The 19,387-nt window shown below is 35.0% G+C and overlaps 1 protein-coding gene and 1 long non-coding RNA gene across 6 annotated transcripts in view; one reads left to right on the forward strand and one right to left on the reverse strand.

Annotated features, from left to right (window-relative positions):
• LOC136026193 (uncharacterized) overlaps positions 1-14,165 on the reverse strand; it is a 39,560-nt gene extending 25,395 nt beyond the window's left edge. For both annotated transcript variants that reach the window (XR_010617236.1, XR_010617235.1), the window contains exon 1: positions 13,889-14,165. This is a non-coding gene — a long non-coding RNA (uncharacterized LOC136026193). The remainder of the gene's footprint in view (positions 1-13,888) is intronic.
• Positions 1-19,387, forward strand: part of LOC136026192 (uncharacterized) — a 305,310-nt gene that overhangs the window by 15,073 nt on the left and 270,850 nt on the right. For all 4 annotated transcript variants that reach the window (XM_065702511.1, XM_065702512.1, XM_065702513.1 and 1 more), the window contains exon 5: positions 17,874-18,033. In XM_065702511.1, the coding sequence (XP_065558583.1) occupies positions 17,874-18,033 (160 nt within the window). The remainder of the gene's footprint in view (positions 1-17,873; positions 18,034-19,387) is intronic.

Raw genomic sequence — 19,387 nt, forward strand, 5'->3', positions numbered from 1 at the left:
CAAAGTTTTAAGTTAATTTAAGAAGAACAGCATTTTTTTCAAACTTGTCACGTTGAACCGCAAAAATAAGTAAGTAAAACTAATTAAGTTAATTTGACAACGCCCTTTGACCGTTTAAAATTAAATATTAACATAGAGAAAGATGATGTGACTAGCATTTGACAGCAAAGGAGTAAGAAATAGAAAAGGCCTTGTCGTTTAACTTAATTAAAATGTGAAAGATAAATTTAAATTGAAAATAAAAACACTAGTATCTTAATCAGCATATTGGTGCGTAAGTGATGAGGGATTGTTCCCTCTCTGACACACCTTGTACATCTTGGAGCATCAGATGCTCTACCCCTCTTAGGACACTTTTGCCACAAGGGGCACGTAAGAGCCGGTGGGCAAGGGATTAAAACTGGATAGCCCCTTGATAAATGAATTGGAAAGACTAAAATAAATAAATATATTAAAATAAAATAAGAATAATAAATGAAATAAACAAACTTACTAAAATAAATTAAAAATGAAAATGAAAAAACAATTTTCACAATAAGTAATTTTACATGTACAACAATTAAATTTTATAACCACGAGACATATATCGGATTTCAAGTCAATATATTCATTTGACATCTTTTTATGAAGGGTGGGGGGCTAGGAATCTTTCTATAACAGGTAGAACTCAATAAATCAACGAAATACACAATACACATAATATAAAAATTAAACATGTAGCATAAACACTAGTAAATGATTATTGGTGTGTTAACGTTCCAGCAGCTACAAGTCCCAAATTCAGATGCCCAAATCTTTTTTTTAGATAAAAGAGATATAATATTGGATATTAAAGGGTAAATTATTTCTTTTAAACTAAGCATAAACAAGGAACACCAAATCCTATACAAGATCTATATCTTGTATAGGATTTGGTGTTCCTTGTTTATGCTTAGTTTAAAAGAAATAATTTACCCTTTAATATCCAATATTATATCTCTTTTATCTAAAAAAAAGATTTGGGCATCTGAATTTGGGACTTGTAGCTGCTGGCACGTTAACACACCAATAATCATACTTTCCATAACTTACTTTATACCATATACTTTATACCTTTTACTTATAACCATACTTTCTCTATTTTATGGATGAATTAGTTCTTATTGGGCAATGTACATAGTACAGGCTGGGAACGAATCATATTTGAAGAATGTATCTCCCCCCTCTACAGCGAGAAATAAAAAGTCATCAGAATTTAAAGGCTCATTTTAGGTTGAGACATATTAATGGTTTGTATGGACTAGGAAAGAAGTGGAGACAGGTTTTGCAAAAGACATCGCCCCTAATCCTCCCGAAACCAGGTTCAATATTTTTTTGCAAAGCTAGATTATGTTTAATTTTTATAAAAGTGTTTGCACTATCACTCCATTTGTATACATAGCAAATACGGGAGTGGTCTGAAAAGTTTCCGACTTCAGCGTGAAGATTGAAGAAATCGTCAATGAAAGTCTGGGAACGTCGTTGTGCATCTTTTTTTTTGAGAAGAAGTAGAAGTTTATTCAACACAATACAAAATTCAACACAATAAAAAATGGAAATACAATACACTTATTCCCCCTTGAAAGGCTCCATGGCCAGCGGATACAAAAAACACAATGTAAGCAATAACCAAAAAAAGAAAGAAAAGATAATTAGAGCCAAATAACACATAAGATGAAAAGAGAACATACCTAAGGCCTGGGAGTCAAAGCGCAGAGAAGACAACCATACAAAACGAACAAACACTCAGGGGACAGAGTAACAAACTCCTCAGAGTAAAAAGAAAAAGAAAAAGAAATGCTATTCTATTTGATTCTTTACTAAATGATCCTTAAGAATCCTTTTAAAAGTCTCAAACGAGTGGCATGTCTGTACTAAAGAAGGTAGTGAATTCCAGACCTGTTGACAAGCAATAAAGGGATTGAAATCTGATCGAATAGTAGGGGTAGGCGGAATGTAGATATCATTTGAAGAATGAAGGCTATATGGAGTTGAATCAGAAGTAAACACAGGATTTTTTTGAAGATATTGTGGAAGATTGCCGTGAAGCTGATGAAAGAAAAAAGAAGCCCAACAAATCATATAAATAGACCGTAGACTTAAGCGCAGTGTTGGTGAGGAACGATTGGTGTCCAAATCCAGACGCCTTGCTTTATTATACATGAAAGAAAGTGAGCGCAATGTAGACGGACAAGTAGACATCCATACAATAGGGCAATAAGAAACATATTACTGGACAAGGCAGAAAAAAAGAAGTTTTGGAATAAATCCAGGAAATGTGTGTCTGTTTTCGAAAGTTTTCGAATCATACCCAAACTGCGTGAGACCTTAATCCCAGTCATGGCTACATGGTTTCTAAATGAAAGGTTCTCATCAAGCAGGATACCAAGAAACCGGACCACCCGATTCTCTGGTCTACACAAGGAGCCTTTTGACACCTGAAGGTGTGTAAGCTAAAGGAAAGTTATACCGATTTGAGAAAAAAACGAAAATGTGACTTACCATCATTCAAGGTCAAGTAATTCCCATTAAACCATGAAACAACTATCTCGAATATTGCCATAAGGTTAGAATTGATATCACATTCCGTCTTCCCAGGGGTCCCAAGAGGAGCATCATCAGAAAAAGTAACTAGAAAATCTTCATAAGAAGTGGTATTGGAACACGATCGAGCATGAGGATGAAACAGCTTTCAGCATGCCAATGGCCTGTTGTTTTTTTTTACCACCAAATTCAGATAATTAACATAAATCAGAAATAAAATGGGATCAAGAACCTATCCCTGAGGGACGCCATAATATATTTCAGAAGGGTTTCGGAAAAGTGGATCAATTGCAATAAGCCAACTAGAAAGATATGAATCAAACTAAGAAAACGCGTTTGATCTTATAGCAATATGGGATAGTTTCCAAAGAAGAACCCGATGAGTCAAGGAATTAAAAGCTTTATTAACATTTAAAATAAAGGAATTAACATTCAAAAATAAAGCTGCCGGGATATGACCAGAATGTATTGCCAAATGAATAAAATTCAAGGAAGCTGCGAAAGTATGTTCCGTAGAGTGACTCGCTCGGAGTCCAAACGGGAAATATGCAAAAAATCTTTTGCATCCAGAAAACTAAGAAGCTTGGATAGCATAGCTTCTCAAAATTTTTACTGAAAACAGATAGGAGAGAAATTGGGCTATAATTAGTAGGATCACTCCGAGAACCACCTTTATCCAGTACCATAACCTTAGCTCGCTTGAGAGATTCAGGTAAAATTCTTTTCTCGAAAGACAGATTGACAAGCTTAGTCAAAGGTGACAGAGTAGCAGGCATAATGGCACGGATAACCCTTGTATAAATTTTGTCTGGTCCTGAAGAGGATGATCCCTTAAGAGTATTCACAATACAAACTACCTCAAATTCAGAATCAGAATTCAAGACCATTGACTTTAAACATGAGGGTCCAATATAGGCTCTTAAATCGGAACGAATTTTGACAGCAACACATTAGAGTTTCACCCATTTTCGACACGCACTTTTTATTTGACAGTCGTTTGAGTGAGTTGATGTTAGTCTTTGTATGAAAATAGAAAAAAAAACAAGTATTTAGCTGTCATAATATATTTGTTTTTGAAAGGAAACACACCTACGCAAATCAAAGATGAGTTAGACTCTGTGTACGAGGACTCTCCACCGTCATTTACCACCGTGAAATTTTGGGATGCTGAATTTAAACACAGCTTTAACATATTGGGAGATGGTGAACATTCAGAACGTCCAACAAATATTACTACTGACGAAAACATCGCTAAACTTCAACAATTGGTGTTAAACGACCACCGAATTAAAGTTAGAAAGATGGAAGAAGCAACAAAAATCTTCAAGAATGAGTTTGTCACATATTAAATCAAAATATAGGCATGAGAAACCTGTCTGCTTGCTGGGTGCCGCGTTTGCTAAAGTTCTGTTGGTGCAGTCTAGGCGTAATAAATCCAAGTTTTTTTTTGCACCGATTAATTACTGTAGATGAAACTTGGATACACCATTATACGCCTGAAACAAAATACAGTCAGAACAGTGGACTACAAAGGAGGACCGGCTCCAAAAAAAGTAAAATCTGTTTTTTACGGCCGGGAAAGTAATGCCGACTGTTTTTGGGATAATCATGAAATTATCCGAATTGATTTTCTTAAAAAAGGGAAAACCATTACAGAAGAGCTTTACTTGACAATCTGAAGGCAGAAATTGTAGATAAGCGGCCATGTTTGCAGAGCAAGGAAATCTTATTTCACCAGAACAGCACACCGTTTCACACGTCAACAGTTGTCATGGCAAAAATCCATGGGTTAGGGTTCGGACTGCTTGACAATCCATCTTATTCACGAGATCTAGCCCCAAGTTCCCTCAAATAACAATATTGTCGGAGGCCAATGATTATTTTCAAATGAGGAGGCAATCACACTCGTAAACAATGATTTTGCACAGAAGAACGTTGAATACGGTTTTGACAGATTAAGGAGATGGGAGCGTCGCTGGGAAAGGTGTATGGAGTCACAAGGAGACTATGTAGAAAAATAAAATAAATATTTAGATAAAGATTCTTGTATCTATGTTAGATTGGAAACTTTTGAGGTTACCCTCCTATATATACCAACCAAAACAAGCAATGTATTCGACAGTTTTATTAACATTGCCGTTTTTAGTGTACCAGAACTGACAAGCTGCTTTCATAATATTAGATCCCAAAGGGTATCAGGGCAGTGTCAAAGGATCAATTTTAGTGAAAACCGACGCCCCCAACCCAACATCTAAAGTAAATTTTTGAGTACGGACATGCATTACTCTCCATGAAAACCAACATCTATAATCTTTGATGTATCGGTCACATCCGTCAGAGGTAGTTTAAATGCGTCATAGTTGGTCACATAGGTCACAGATGGTATCCGTGTATCTGTGACATCAGATAGTTTCCATCTGTCACGTATTGGTTACGATTGATACATCTTTGATGTATTTCGTGTGTAATTTTTGAAGCTACTAAAGGAACCAAATATTGCCAAAGTTTTTCCTTGTTGACCAGGCCACTCGTCTAGGGGAAAGCAAAAAGGGGGTCGTCCCCAAATGGGCTGAGAGGACGTCTTAAGGATAGATTTAAGGGAAATGGAAACTTTTCGGAAGGATCTAAAAAGGGTGGCTTTGAATAGATTGGGGTGGAGGAGGAACGTGCGTAGTGGTGTTGACTTCAGGCAGCTTAGTACTGTTATGAGTTGTTAGTAGTAGCAGTGGTAGTAATAGTAGTGGTAGATGACACAGCTAAACATACTTCTTTCTGTAGTCAGGGGAGGAGGAGCTCACTTTGCTTTTAGAATAATATAAATTATTCAGCAAACTAAGTAGATAACATTGAGAATGAAAACTTTGAAAATGCTATGAAATAATACATGATTAAATTAAAGTGACGTTGAAATACATAAAAGTAGAAAATTACTAGACAAAAATAATATCTTAGAAAAAATTAAGGAAATAACGTAAATTTAAATTGTATGTACTTGATACTTAAGCCAACTAACTAGCATTTATAACTTTTAGATTCAGAACTACGTTCATTTTATATGTACATTGATTGGCATTCAATATTGGACATGAAATACAAATTATTGCCTCAAAGCGTACCTTTGAGACATTCATATAGATGAATTCCAAAGCAAAGGCAAGACATAGGAGTGATCGATCTATTTTAGATTTAAATGATGGATAGAGCCCTTGACTCTTCCATTAGTTAGTTCGGTCTATAACGTGGAACTTACCGATTTCACCTGAATGACTAGAACTCTTGCAGAGGGAGTATTCAGAGCAAAAAAAAGGCAGAAACAAGAAGTTCTCTGTGGAGCAATCTATCTTAATGCTAAAAAAGGGTGCTGAGGCCATAACAACCGATGAAAACATTTCTTTTTCTAATATCCCTTGAACTTTAGCTCGATGTGGTCATCCATGAGAAAAAAAATTTTTGGGGGGAATAAAAAATGCAAATTTTCTTATTTTATGACCTAGAATTTTGTAATTACCAGCATGGGGCTTTTAAACCTGTTGAATCTTCTAGTGTGACTTGCGTCATTATTGCCCCTCTTTTAACGTTTTCTATTTATTTTAAAATTTTCTAATGCATTGAAATTTAGATGGTTTATTTCAAGCTCAAAGATTTTAATTATTCGGAACTATCGTAAAGTCAGATATGTTGATATAGCTATTACTATCTACTTACTTATGTCATGGGCACCGGCAGAGGGGGGGATGCAGGGGGGCCAAGGCCCCCGTGGAAATCAGGGACTATAAAGTAATTATAAGGAAACCAAAGGAAAGAGAGCAGAATAGGGAAATACCATGGAACAAATGTGTGTTTCCCCATTTTTAGCTGCCTGCCAATATATTCTGACCATTAATAAGGAAAATTAAAGTTCTAATTTGTGACTGAGTGACCCTTTTCAAGTTTTTGACAAACATTTTTCCGAACGTTTTGGTTGAAGCAAAAACACAAGGAAAAAAAGAAATCCAATTTCACATAGTAATGAATGGTAAGTAAATAACGAACCTTGTCAATAACGAAAGTATAAGAGCCTAACTATTGATAACATTCAATCAAAGAATCAGCTTGTCATGATGATCCTAAATATGTATTTTTTTATTAGTAATTAGTGTAGTTATTATCAGAAGAAAGTTCGTATAACTATAGAAAACACAAGGAAAACAACTTAATAAGGGGCAATTTCGGTAAAATTATGCCGTCAACTTTTGCTTGCATTGCAAGAGCACCCATTGAGCTGACATTTGGTTTTTGGTATTCAAAATTAAATAAAAAAATATTGACTTAAAAATTTTTATTCGATTTTCCAAATATTAGTTTGGATGTATCACTTCGAACAAACTACTTTGATAATGCCTTACTTTTTATAAACAATAGAGTCTACAGGCATCAAATATCTCGGTGATTGATAACCAAGTTCAAAACTGTTGACATTGTTAAAAAATATCCGTCCAACACTTTGGCATTGCTAAACAGAACTGAATACTGGGAGTTTATTTCTTAGTTTTTTTATGTAGGCTATTGGTTTTGTTTATTATTTATAATTACTTACTTTTTTCAATTTTATATACTTTTAATTTAATTGGCATACTTTTATCATTGCCTTTAGAAAAATGTTAGTCTCTAAGCTCCATGAAATAAATAAAACTGAATGCTGGGAGTTTATATATTAGTTTTTTTTAAGTAGGCTATTGTTTTGTGTATTATTTATAATTACTTATTTTTTTCAATTTTATATACTTTTAAATAATTGGCATACTTTTATCATTGGCTTCATGAAATAAAGTCAAAAACATTTTTTTTTCAACTGAAAATATGGAGCAACATTTAAACTTAAAACGAACTGAAATTATTACGTATATGGGAGGGGTCCCCCTACTCAACACCTCGCTCTTTACGCTGCAGTAATTTGGCACTTTGTTTACTTATTGTTCTAATTAAACGACCCTTGTGTTTGAGGAGTCCTTTTTAAAGAATTCGGACAAGATTTAAACTTTAGTGTCAAGAGAAAGGTGTTGAGGAGGTGGCAACCCTCCTCATATACGTGATAATTTCTGTTCGTTTTAGGTTTTAATGTTGCTCCTTACTTTCAGCTGAAAATACTCGTTTTTCTGTTTAGTTTCTGATTGAATTTAAATTAATGCCAGGATACCTGGCTCCAAATCCACGGAAAAATCCACCTCCCCATAGAAATATCCTCTGGACAATTCAATTCTTGCGAAAATTTACCCCTAACAATTACCCTTTGCATCTCCACGCCTAAAATCGAATTGGTAAAGAGAAAACAAGACATATAAAGAAATTTCGTAAAGGAATTTTGGAAAGTTCGTCCAATATAAAATTTCCCTAGAAAAGTTCACCCCCTAGAAACTTCTCTCTCCATAGAAAATTCTTCCAGCAAAAAATACGTCCTCCTCTCTCCCCAACAAATATGTGCATACTTCCAAATAAAAATAAAACAATGGGGAAATTTCCCAACTTAAAACCTTTCCCCAGGGGCTTTAGGGGGTTGCATTATGCCCAAAGACATAGTTGTTGGGCCTTTCAACTATGCTGAAAAAAAGCTATCTCAAAAATTAGATTCGACAATTTTGGGGAAAAAGTAACGTGGGAGGGGTTCTAGTTGCCCTTTTGGTCAGAAAAAGGGCAATAGAACTAGAATGAACCGTCTCCCGACGTTTTAGGCCCACTGGGTCGATACGATCAACCCTGGGAAAAAAATAAACACGTAGCTTCATGAAATGTAATTAAACAATTAGAAAAGGTTTTTCAACTAAAGTAAGGATCATATTTAAAACTTAAAATAAATATAAATTACTCTGTGTATAAGGGGGACTGGCCCCTCCTCAAAACTTTATTCATTAAACAAAAGATTTTTAGAGCTCTGAAAATTTTTTTTTCCAATTGTATAGTTTATTAAAAATTTGGAAAAAAAATAAACTTCACAATAGGGAGTAGGGATCTAAGAAGCAGACAGCCCCCCTCATACAAAGAATAGTCTGTTCAAATAGTTTCCAAATGTGTTCCTTGCTTTCAGTTTAAAAATTCTTTTTTTTATTTAATTTTTGATTGTTTTCCAAATCATACCCAAGCCTAACCAAGATATAATTTGAGGTACCAGTCCCTTAAATCCCTGGTTAATTGCTTTTAAAATGTGTAAATCAATAATTGTACGTTGGTTAGTACCGTCCTACGCTTAAATTTGCAATTTCAATTTCGGATAAAATTTGAATATACTTAAAAAATGGCGGTGAATAGTAAATTCTGTGAAAAGTCCTTGTTAATATTACTACTAATGAATTTTGGTTGGATGAAAAGGAGTATTATTGTTTGTATGTATGGAAATTCTGTGAGACTTTTGATCTTCTAAATAACTGAAGCCATCACAACCTCTACAATAGGATTCTCATATCAATAAATACATTACATACATTCCTTTAAATTTGTTGAAGTACTTCGTATAAATAGAAAAAGAAAAATATTACCATTTAAAATTGCTGAAAACTATGTTCCTAGCGGTATTTGCCACCCCAAAGAAATTTCCTGGCGGGGCTGATGATGATCTGCCTTGCATTTTCCACATATATGCTTTTAGATACGAGAATGTAACCTTTTAGCTGTATAGTGAAACACTTTAATTGATTCCTACTCCCCCCTACATTTTTCAACATTTATCTGAAGCCTGTGTAAGAGTAAGCAGTTTGTCCATTAAAATATACTTTTCTATGGATCTACCCTACCCCACCTAACCAATGACTTACCCCTTCCTTATATCTTATGCACAATCACAGATCACCAAACGTAGCCTAATTTCGTTACAAATAAAGCGAATCAACATGGTTGAATCCAGTACTGCCACCATTGGGTATAACTTCTTCTGAAACTGGGAAGCCTAAAATATAGTTATTGATACTTTTAGATCAATTACCTTATCAGAATTTTAAATTGATTGCAAATTCATCCTCTTCGGGGTAATCTCGTAGTTTGGTGCCCAAAACCACCTAAACTGTCACCCAGCCACCATTGCTATTTTCATGTCCCCCCCCCCCTGGAAAATTTTCTGCCGGTGCCCTTTACTTATGTGAAGTTAGTTTCTCTCACACCTAGAGGCATACAAAACAGTATCTGTGGACTTTCACACTGGATGATCTTGTGCCAAAGCTCAAAACTCATTAAAAGATGACCCCAGAACCTCTCTAATTTTAAGGGAACAGCCAATCCTCATCAGTCCTCTTCCACCCTTCCGTAAAAAATGGAATGTCAGAATTCGACAATAACGCAGATTATTGCAGAAATTTCTTTTTATTGATTTTGTGTTGCTATTGGCCCGTGCTGATCTTTCTTGACTACATCTCCTTGTCGTGAGGTATTTAGTCCCTCTATTCATTAAAGGGAATTAAATTTTAGACATGAAAATACAAATTATTGGCTTGAGCAAAGCACGTTTGAAGACGATCAGTAATATAAAGACAAGCAGAGACAAGAAATTGGAATGCCACATCCACTCCCCTTCTTATGGATGGATGAGCCTTTATTAACTAACCCGTGTTACACTGTTGAACTAATTGACTTTACTGGAATGACTAGAACTCATGCAAAGAGAATATATTGAGAACAAATTACTTGCTCCGAATAATATCACATTGAAGAGAAGAATATATTAGACGTTTTTCTAAGAAATAACTTGAGGGTAGCTTTGGTAATACTGACGAGGTACATAATAGTGATGAGCATTAGGGTTGAGTAATATCTCTTCGTGGCTTTTTTTCCATGATGTACATCCCGAAACGTTGGGTAATAAACTACGCGTTCCTTAAGAATTTAACTTAGCGTAAAAGTCGGAAAGAGAAATTTGCCTTCGTCAATAGAGCCCAGTTATCGCAAACTGAACAATATGGATCAAAGTTCCTATACACGAAAGCTGACAGAAAGTATAGCCCAAAACGTTTTAGTATATTGGCAGGAATCGTTATGACTTCTGTCCATGAGGCGGGCCACGAAAACGTTGGGTGAGAAGCTTTTTCTGCGTTAAGAGAATATAATTATAATACACTGCAATAGATAAAGTGAAATAACATATGCATGACCTGGCAGAAGGGATGGGCCCAAAGGGTCCCACGTATATGGATCTTGTATCTTGTCCATGAGGAATACCCTGAAACATTGGACAGAGAAGTTTGTGCTCATTAAAAGGACACAGATGTCATGCACTGTGCCACCTACGCACATAAGCTGGTAGGAGGAACGTACCCGATACGTCCTGCGAGGATGACCATGACGTAATTACTAAGCGATAAATGAGGTCACGTCTTATTATGAGGGAGTTCAATTAAGTTGGCTGAAGATATCTTAGATTACTAATAATAAATCTATGAAGTAATTCTTGAAAATAATAGTTCAATGGTCAGTAAAAAGAAGAAGAAGAACAATACAACGAATATTTAGCCTGCATAATACAAAGCGTCTTTGATGTTGAGACAGGGAAAGAATTAGAATAATAGTAATTTAACAAATAGGAAATCATTTAAAATCAAAACAGAATTTAAAGAAAAATCAACCCATTATAAACAATAACTGGAGAACTTATTAGAATTGTTTGCTCTTGTAGTTTTTACATGAAGCAGATATTATGTATATTGGTTCTATGTTTTCTTTTTATTCTCCTTTGATTCTGGATGCTTAATTTTTTTTGTGAATTGATATCATTTAAATTTCTTCCCAACTCTGACGGTGCCTTCTTTTATACATGCAAAATGACTGTTTGATTGTTCTTTTTCTTCTTTCCCTTCCCTCGGGCCATAATGCAGTGGTTTCAAAAAATATCCTTTGTTTTGGTCCTACATGGTATTATTTTTTTCCAGAAACCCCAAAAAAGATAAAAGTAGCTTTTTCAAGTGTAAAATGCTACTGTCGTCTTTTCTTCAAGTATGAAAAAGCTCACAATGGTTCTTTCATTTTTGGAATGAAGTAAAAGGCTTGACTTCTTTTAACTGCTCTTTCTTGTTTCACTCAACTATCTAGTCTATTTCTCTTTCCTTTTTTCTTTTTCGAGTGCGTGTTATCTGTGCTTTTTAACAAACATTTTGCTATCATTTGAATACTTTTCTCCTTACACCCATCAGTATCTATACACATCTGAACGGACAATTAGTCGATTTTTTTTTGTCCGGGTTTTTTCTGTGATTGCTCCCAAAGAAACTTCATCGTTTTGATTAATCGAAAATGAGTTTTATTTGAGCTCGTTGTGAATTTCTCTAATTTTACTTAACAGCACCGCACTTTCAATTGTGCTAATATTTTCGATTCCCGTTAAATCCCTGTTGAGGGGGGGGGGACTAAGCTATAAATTTTGCAAGTTGTGTGCACTTGTTAAAAGAATATCAGATAAATTTAATTTGTCTCACTGGTTTTTATTTATTTTTCTCATACCCCTCCCCCCAAAGAAAGTTTTTCTATGTGCATGGCTGTTTCTTGTCTAAACAGTACCTCATCTTCAATTTACCCATTTATAAATCTGGTATAAATATTCAATTTTATAAATGAATCATGCATTGTAGGCTATTCAACACAGTTCTAGGAGTTTACTCCCCTGGTGTTCATCCCCCCCCGGAGAATACCACACTCCGGAAAATACCACCCCCCCCACGGAAAGTACCCCCGAGGAATTTCCCCTCCCCCAAGAAAATGTACCACCGTGGAAAATAACCCTGTCGAAAATACCCCCTCCCCCCACTGGTTAATACCCCCTCGGAAAATACTCCCCCCCGGGAAAATAAGGCTTTCGAAATTTGAGATTTTAATTTGAGCTTTGTTTTTCTTTATTTTCCGTAGGGGGAAGGAATTTTGGTACTTTTGTAATATACGCCACTCACTCAAGTTTAGGCTGTGTAAACTTCGAGAACAAACCGATTTCTGCGTTAGCTTCTTTCGTCTTATCGTGAAACAAGCAAAGACAAGTGACAAAATAGCATAGGAAATATATAATTTGTGCTATATATTTGCACATAAGGGGGGGGGTAAAGTATTTGGACAGTTTGAAACCAAAAACCAATTCTTAGTTCATAATATACATAATAATTGTACCTAAGACATCTTGCATGCGGACCCGCAGGGTGGGGGGCATTTTCTGCAGGGTGGGCGTATTTTCTGCGGGGGATTTTCCAGGGGTATTTTTTCGGGGGGGGGGGGATTTTTAAAGGGGTGTATTGTCCTAGAGGGGCGGGCTATTTTCGAGGAAGGTATTTTCCAGGGTATTTTCTGTGGAGGGGATTTTCCGGGGGAATTTTCCAGGGATATTTTTTTGCGATGGTATTTTCCCGGTGTTTTTTTTTTCTGGGAGGAGGGTAAACACCAGGGGGGGGGGTAAATACCGGCCACCATTTAATATATTTAAACTTTACATTTTCAACGACATTTTCAATGACGTATCTTAGAAGTTTCGCCCATACGTGTCTTGGTTATACGCCCAAGGGAAGCAATAGGTTTTAACTGTAATAAAGACCTGGCAGCTTAATTATTGAGGATTTATGGAAGAAAAATAAATATTTTTATTTTCGTGCAACAAAATAACTTCCGTCATTTATGTTCCCTCCCTGCTTTGTTGAGAGCTTTTAACTCGGTTATTTATTCATAAGTTATTTTCAGTCTTTTATAGCTTTAGAATTATCTTTATAATTCTTAAAATAATTATCTTTACAGCCGGGAAACCTGCAATATGTTGCCAGTCATATAAATTACACTGAGCCTTAATAAAAAAAAAGCAATGCTAGGCCATAAAACAATGAATCTTAGAAAATAAGGAAAAACACTTTAGCGACTGTGCTGAGTTTACAAAATAAAAAAAAAAACAAAAAACGAAACTATTGTTATGTTAAACAAATATAGTATTCTGTCTTAAAATTCCGTTCAGTTTGTTTCTTCCGAGCCACATAAAAAGAAATCAAAGGGAAAGACATTGAAAAAGACCCAAAGAAGTAAATCTTGAAAATAGGGAGGAAAGAAAGAAGAAAAAACAACAAGAAGAATAATCCTTCAAATAGGAAAAAAATAAAGCAGAACAACAATCAAACGAATATTTAGCCAGTATTCTACAAGGAATCCTAAGCGTTGAAAAGGAAAGAAAAAATTAAACTGTAGTTACTGAACTGAAAGAAAAGCATTAACAATCCAAAGATAATGAAAAGACTTGCAATAAGAATATAATTAGTATGGCCAAGATGGGTCTGACAAGAGCCCTACTCCGACGTACTTTTGGAGCTGCTAAACCCTCCTATAGGCCCTTTAGATACAACAAGAAACCTACCCAAATGTTCTATTGAAGCTGCTAGTCTCTCGTATCCAGCTAAAAACTTCTAAGGAGACTCTTAGCATTTTCCAGAAACAATATATTCTCGGTGAAACCATTCAACTAATATAACAAGTACCCTATACCTATGATGTTATTTCAATTTTTGGTTGATAAGGAAATTTCTGGGAGCATTTTTTTCTGAGTTTCCTTTGCTAAGTATGTTGTTCAATAAAGGAAATGAGCTTGAAGTGACATGATGTCCAATAAACAAAGTTTTGATATGGACTCTAATATACCATTCGATAAGATCTTTTTGCGCTCTAATGGTGCTGAGCAGATTATTGATTATGGAACCAGCCAGGTATCATTATTGTAATGCAATGATCCTGAGCATATTGGAATGCCATTACCGGGCTAGCGCATGAGTTTGGGCCCCGTTTTCCCATATGGGATCCCTTGTCCACCTCCAGTTGCCAAAGTGAGCCTCCAAGGCTCCAATGATCCCCGCCAAATTTTCTTTGAACTTAATTTTTTTTTAACTTCAAAATTTTTCTACTTTTCTTTCAACACAATTTTATATAATATGTATTCTCTGAAACAATAGAATACATCCTGTGACAGACCCCACATCTAGTCTTTTGAGACACAGATACTATTGCAGCTCATACTCCGATTCGGTACTGAAGTTGCTAACCCCTATTTTGACATCATTCCAAGAATATGCATCCTGGTTCTCGAGAATTTCTTGGCATATTTCTGTGAATGCCTTCTAAACAGTTTTATATTGATTTTATGAACTTAATGTTTTTCGGGGACTTTTTATTTTTTTAAACTTTTTTTGGGACTTTTTGGGAATTTTGGGGGACTTGGAATTATTTTGCGACACTGAGAATTTCTTATTATGTTTCCAAAAATTTCAAGAACGATGTGCTATCTGGCATTGCGTGATTGTTCATGTTGTTATTGAAAGAATAGAATAGATCCTGTCACAGCCGTCAAATCTGGTCCTTTGAGACACTGATACTGTGGCAGCCATGCTCTGATGTACTATTAGAGTTGCAAAAACTTTTTGGCATCACTCCAAGAATATGCATCCTGGTTTCTGAGAATTTCATGGCATATTTCCGAGAATTTCAAGAATGATGCGTTATCTGGTATTGCGAAATCAGTCATTTTGTTAGAGAAACAAAACAGTACATCTTGTGACAACCTCCACATATGGTCTTTTGAGATAACAACTGAGTCAACAACAGTTTTAGCTTCTATGCAGTTTTCCATTGATTTTATGAAATTTATAGTTTTTCGGGACTTAGAAATATTTTATTTTTTGGACAAAGAATTATTTTGGGACACCGAAAATTTATAGAATGATGCGTTATCATTCTGGTTTTCAAGAATATCCTGGCATGTTTTCGATACTTTCAAGAATTGTACGTTATCTGGTATTGCGTAATCATTCATGTTGTGAGTGAAACAATACAATAGATCCTGTAACAGACCTCACCGCTGGTCTTTCGAGATCACAACTGAGTCAACAACATCACCAATGAAACCAAGAAAGGAAAGGATTTTTTAGAAAACCAGGATTTTTTAGCCATTAGTAAAATATGAAGACGAAAAACAAGCAAATATTTCGACAAGGATCTCCACCAAGTCGTTCTCAGTGCTAAAAAAAGAAGAAAAAACAACATATCTGACCTTTCAGAGTGAATTGAACCAGAGGAGAAAAGATACTGAATAAAAAAAAAAAACAGCCAGATATCAATGAAAGAGAATTGGCCAATTAGAATGAACAAGTATTTTTTGATATGAAATAGATTTTGCCTATCTGCAGTTTCGGTTTTCATTAGATTTTCAAAAAGGTTGTCTTAAATAAGATTAGGCGAATATATCGATAGAGTCTTTCAATATTAAGTTGTTATAAATTGGGCTTAAGGAAATATCTCCCGTGTCTCTATTTATAGCCAAACTCCTTTTTTTATATTTTTTAAACTCAATTGCCACTTTAAAAAAATAAGATAAATAACAATATAAAAAAAATATAAAAGTCCCCAATAAGCTCTATGTCCATAAGACCCAAAAGACCCAAAAATCTCATTAAATCAATGGAAAACTGCTTAGAAGCTTAAAATGTTGTTGACTCAGTTGTGGTCAATAAAGACCAAATAAAAGGGTTGTCACGGGATGTATTGTATTGTTTCACTTACAACATAAATGATTACGCAATACCAGATAACGCAACATTCTTGAAATTAATGGAAACATGCCATGAAATTCTTGGAAATCAGGATGCATATTCTTGGAATAATGTAAAAAAGGTGCTCACAACTCCAATAATACATCAGAGCATTGGCTTCCACATTGTTCGTGTCTCAAATGACAAGAAGTGAGGGCTGTCAAAGGATGTATTTTTTTGTTTCACTGACAACATGTTTAATTACTTGATACCAGATAATTTGTTATTCTTGAAATTCCCGGAAAAATAAAAATAAATTCTCAGCGCTCCAAAATAAGCCCGAAAAAACCCATAAATTTTATAAAATCAACGGAAAATTATTGAGAAGGTAAAATGTTGTTGGCTCAGTTGTTATCACAGAGGATCAGATGCGAGGACTATCACAGGTTATATTTTATTGTTTCACTGACACTATGAATGAGTACGCAATACTAGATAACGCATCATTCTTGAAATTCTCGTAAAATGCCAAGAAATTCTCGGAAACCAGGATGCATATGCTTCAAATTAAGTTAAAAAAAAGTGTTAGCAATACCAATAATGCATCGGAATATGGGCTGCAACAATATTTGTATCTCAAAAGACCATATTTGAGGGCTGTCACAGGGTGGATTCTATTGTTTCACTGACAGCATGAATAATTACGTAATACCGGATAGTGCACAATTCTTGAAACTCTTGGTTACATATCAGGAAATTATCGGGGTCACAAAATAATTCTCCTCAATAAAGTCCCCCACAAATTCTAAGTCAAAAAATTGTAAGTCCAAAAATTATATGTTCCAAAGTAATTTGAAGTCCCAAGAAAATTCTACATACAAAGAAAATTTTAAGTCTCGAAAATTCCCTCCAAACACAACCGTGTTGAAAAAAGTTGAAAAAATTCAAAGTTAAAATAAAAATTGAACTAAAAAAATAGATTGGGAGATGTCTTTGGGGCCCTGGGGGAGGACTTGAGACCCTGGAGGGGGACATGAAGTTCTGGATGGAAACGTGGGGGCCAAAACTCATGCGCAAGCCTGTTAATGGAAGACCAATGTGTTCAGGACCATTACATTACAATAATGATACATGACTGCTTTTAGTCATAATCAATAATCAACAATCGGCACGATACCATTCGAGTACAAGAAGATCTAATCCAATTGTATATTAGAATCCATACCAAAACTTCGCCTATTAGACATCATGTCATTTGCAGCTCACTTCAATTATTGGACTACATTCTTGGTAAACAAAACTCAGATAAAATGCTCCATGATATCATTTCTAAAGCGATCTTATTGTGTCAATTGAATCGTTTCACAGATAATATATTGTTTCTGGAAAATGCTACGACTCTCTTATGCAGTTTTTAGCTGGATAAGACGGAATAGCAACTCCAATAGCACGATGAGACAGGGCTCTTGTTTTATCCAAAGGATCTATAGGAGGGTTAGCAACTCCAATAGTATATTGGAGTAGGACTCTTGTAGGACTCATTTTGGCCATACTACTAATGCATATATACTTTTTAATCGGGAAGGAAGGGAAAAGTAGCTTCATTCTTGTTTGTAAAGCTTGATCAACCTATATATTTTGTTCAGAACTTGAGAATAACTTTTTGATAATAACTCTAAATTATTGGTGTCATTGTTTTAATACATATTATTTGTAGACGAAAAAACAATTTATACTTTTTAATTCTAAATAGACAACATAGGTATTATATTTGTTGTTATACTTCTTTAAAAGAATAATTTCGTATAATTTTCATTATTTCAGACGACCAGCAAGCCCTCATCAGCGAAAACTTATTTTAACTTCGATGTATCACCACGGGGGACTTACGATGGCATTAACTGGCTGCTACAGTCGGCAAGACTTTCTTTTTATTGGAAGATTTAGTGAAGAAGCTCTTTTCAAGTCAATTCATGAATACAAAGTAAAGTAGACTTTTGGATACTTTTATTTTATAGTCAATTGGGTTTTCTTATACAAATGTTTGGCTCCTAAAGAAGATATTGGTCACCAAACGATCGGAAGATAATTTGTCCTTTTACAACTTCATATATCAGTCTAGGATCTCAGATGGGTCATAAAAAGAGCTAAGACTGCCATTTTTGTGATTGAATTTTCGCTTAAAACTTGCCAACGCACGTCCTTTCTTCAGTAAAGATAATTCTTATTCATGGAAAAATTACTAGTCTGTGCAAATTAGGGACAGGAAGGTAGAGGGGGACATTGTCCCTCCTAGATTTTGAAAATACCCACTTTCTGGTATTTCCGTTGAATAAAACTCGAAGGAATCCAAATTGCTCTCAATCAAGATTTTTAAAAATACATTCTCTTGTATCTTCATATAAAATGAAAAAATCCTTGCCCCCTTACTTTTCTGTGAATTGGTGCCCCTACTAGAGCATGCATAAGTAGTGGAAGTTTGGATTTGTGTCCTCTCCTCTTACAATATTCTGAAATTTGAAATGCTGCACCAATAATTCCACTTTTTGATTATTATGGCTAATAATATTCATATTATTCCTGAGAATAATATGAATAATCTAATTTTTATTCTGATTTATTTTTAAACCAAAAAGAATTTGATGTTTGAGTGCAATCATAGTCGACCGCACCAAACAGAGTCTGCTCAATCACTTGGTTCAGTCCACTCACCGTTATTTTATTCAGTTATCAAGATAATTAGAGGGGCACATTTTTCACAATTGCTTTAGGGTACATTCTCATTTTTCAAGTGAACAAATTGTTCAGATTTTGAGGTTCTATATCAAACTGTCTTTTTGCATTCTCCTAGACCGGAGAGGAGCCGCTCACGTACAATCAACTGGTCTTTGCTTGTAGAATAGAGCGGAATATTTCTCTACTAGTGTCAAACAGTTCGTGGTGACGAACTGTAGTAAGGAGCGACCCGGCTCAATAGTAACCAAAATTCTAAAAATGAAATTTTTATACCAATAGCTACATCAAAAGAACCGCATTTTAATGCTGATTTTAAATAAATCAGCATTGCTGATTTAATCTGCTAATCATTAAAGCAAATCAATTGCTTTAGGGTACATTCTCATTTTTCAAATGAACAAATTGTTCGGATTTTGAGTTTTCTATATCAAACTGTCTTTTTGCATTCTCCTAGACCGGAGAGGAGCCGCTCACGTACAATCAACTGGTTTTTGCTTGTAGAATAGAGCGGAATATTTCTCTACTAGTGTCAAACAGTTCGTGGTGACGAACTGTAGTAAGGAGCGACCCGGCTCAATAGTAACCAAAATTCTAAAAAATGA

This window comes from Artemia franciscana, chromosome 4 (genome assembly GCF_032884065.1).
Source record: "Artemia franciscana chromosome 4, ASM3288406v1, whole genome shotgun sequence".
In the NCBI taxonomy this organism is placed as follows: Eukaryota; Metazoa; Arthropoda; class Branchiopoda; order Anostraca; family Artemiidae; genus Artemia; species Artemia franciscana.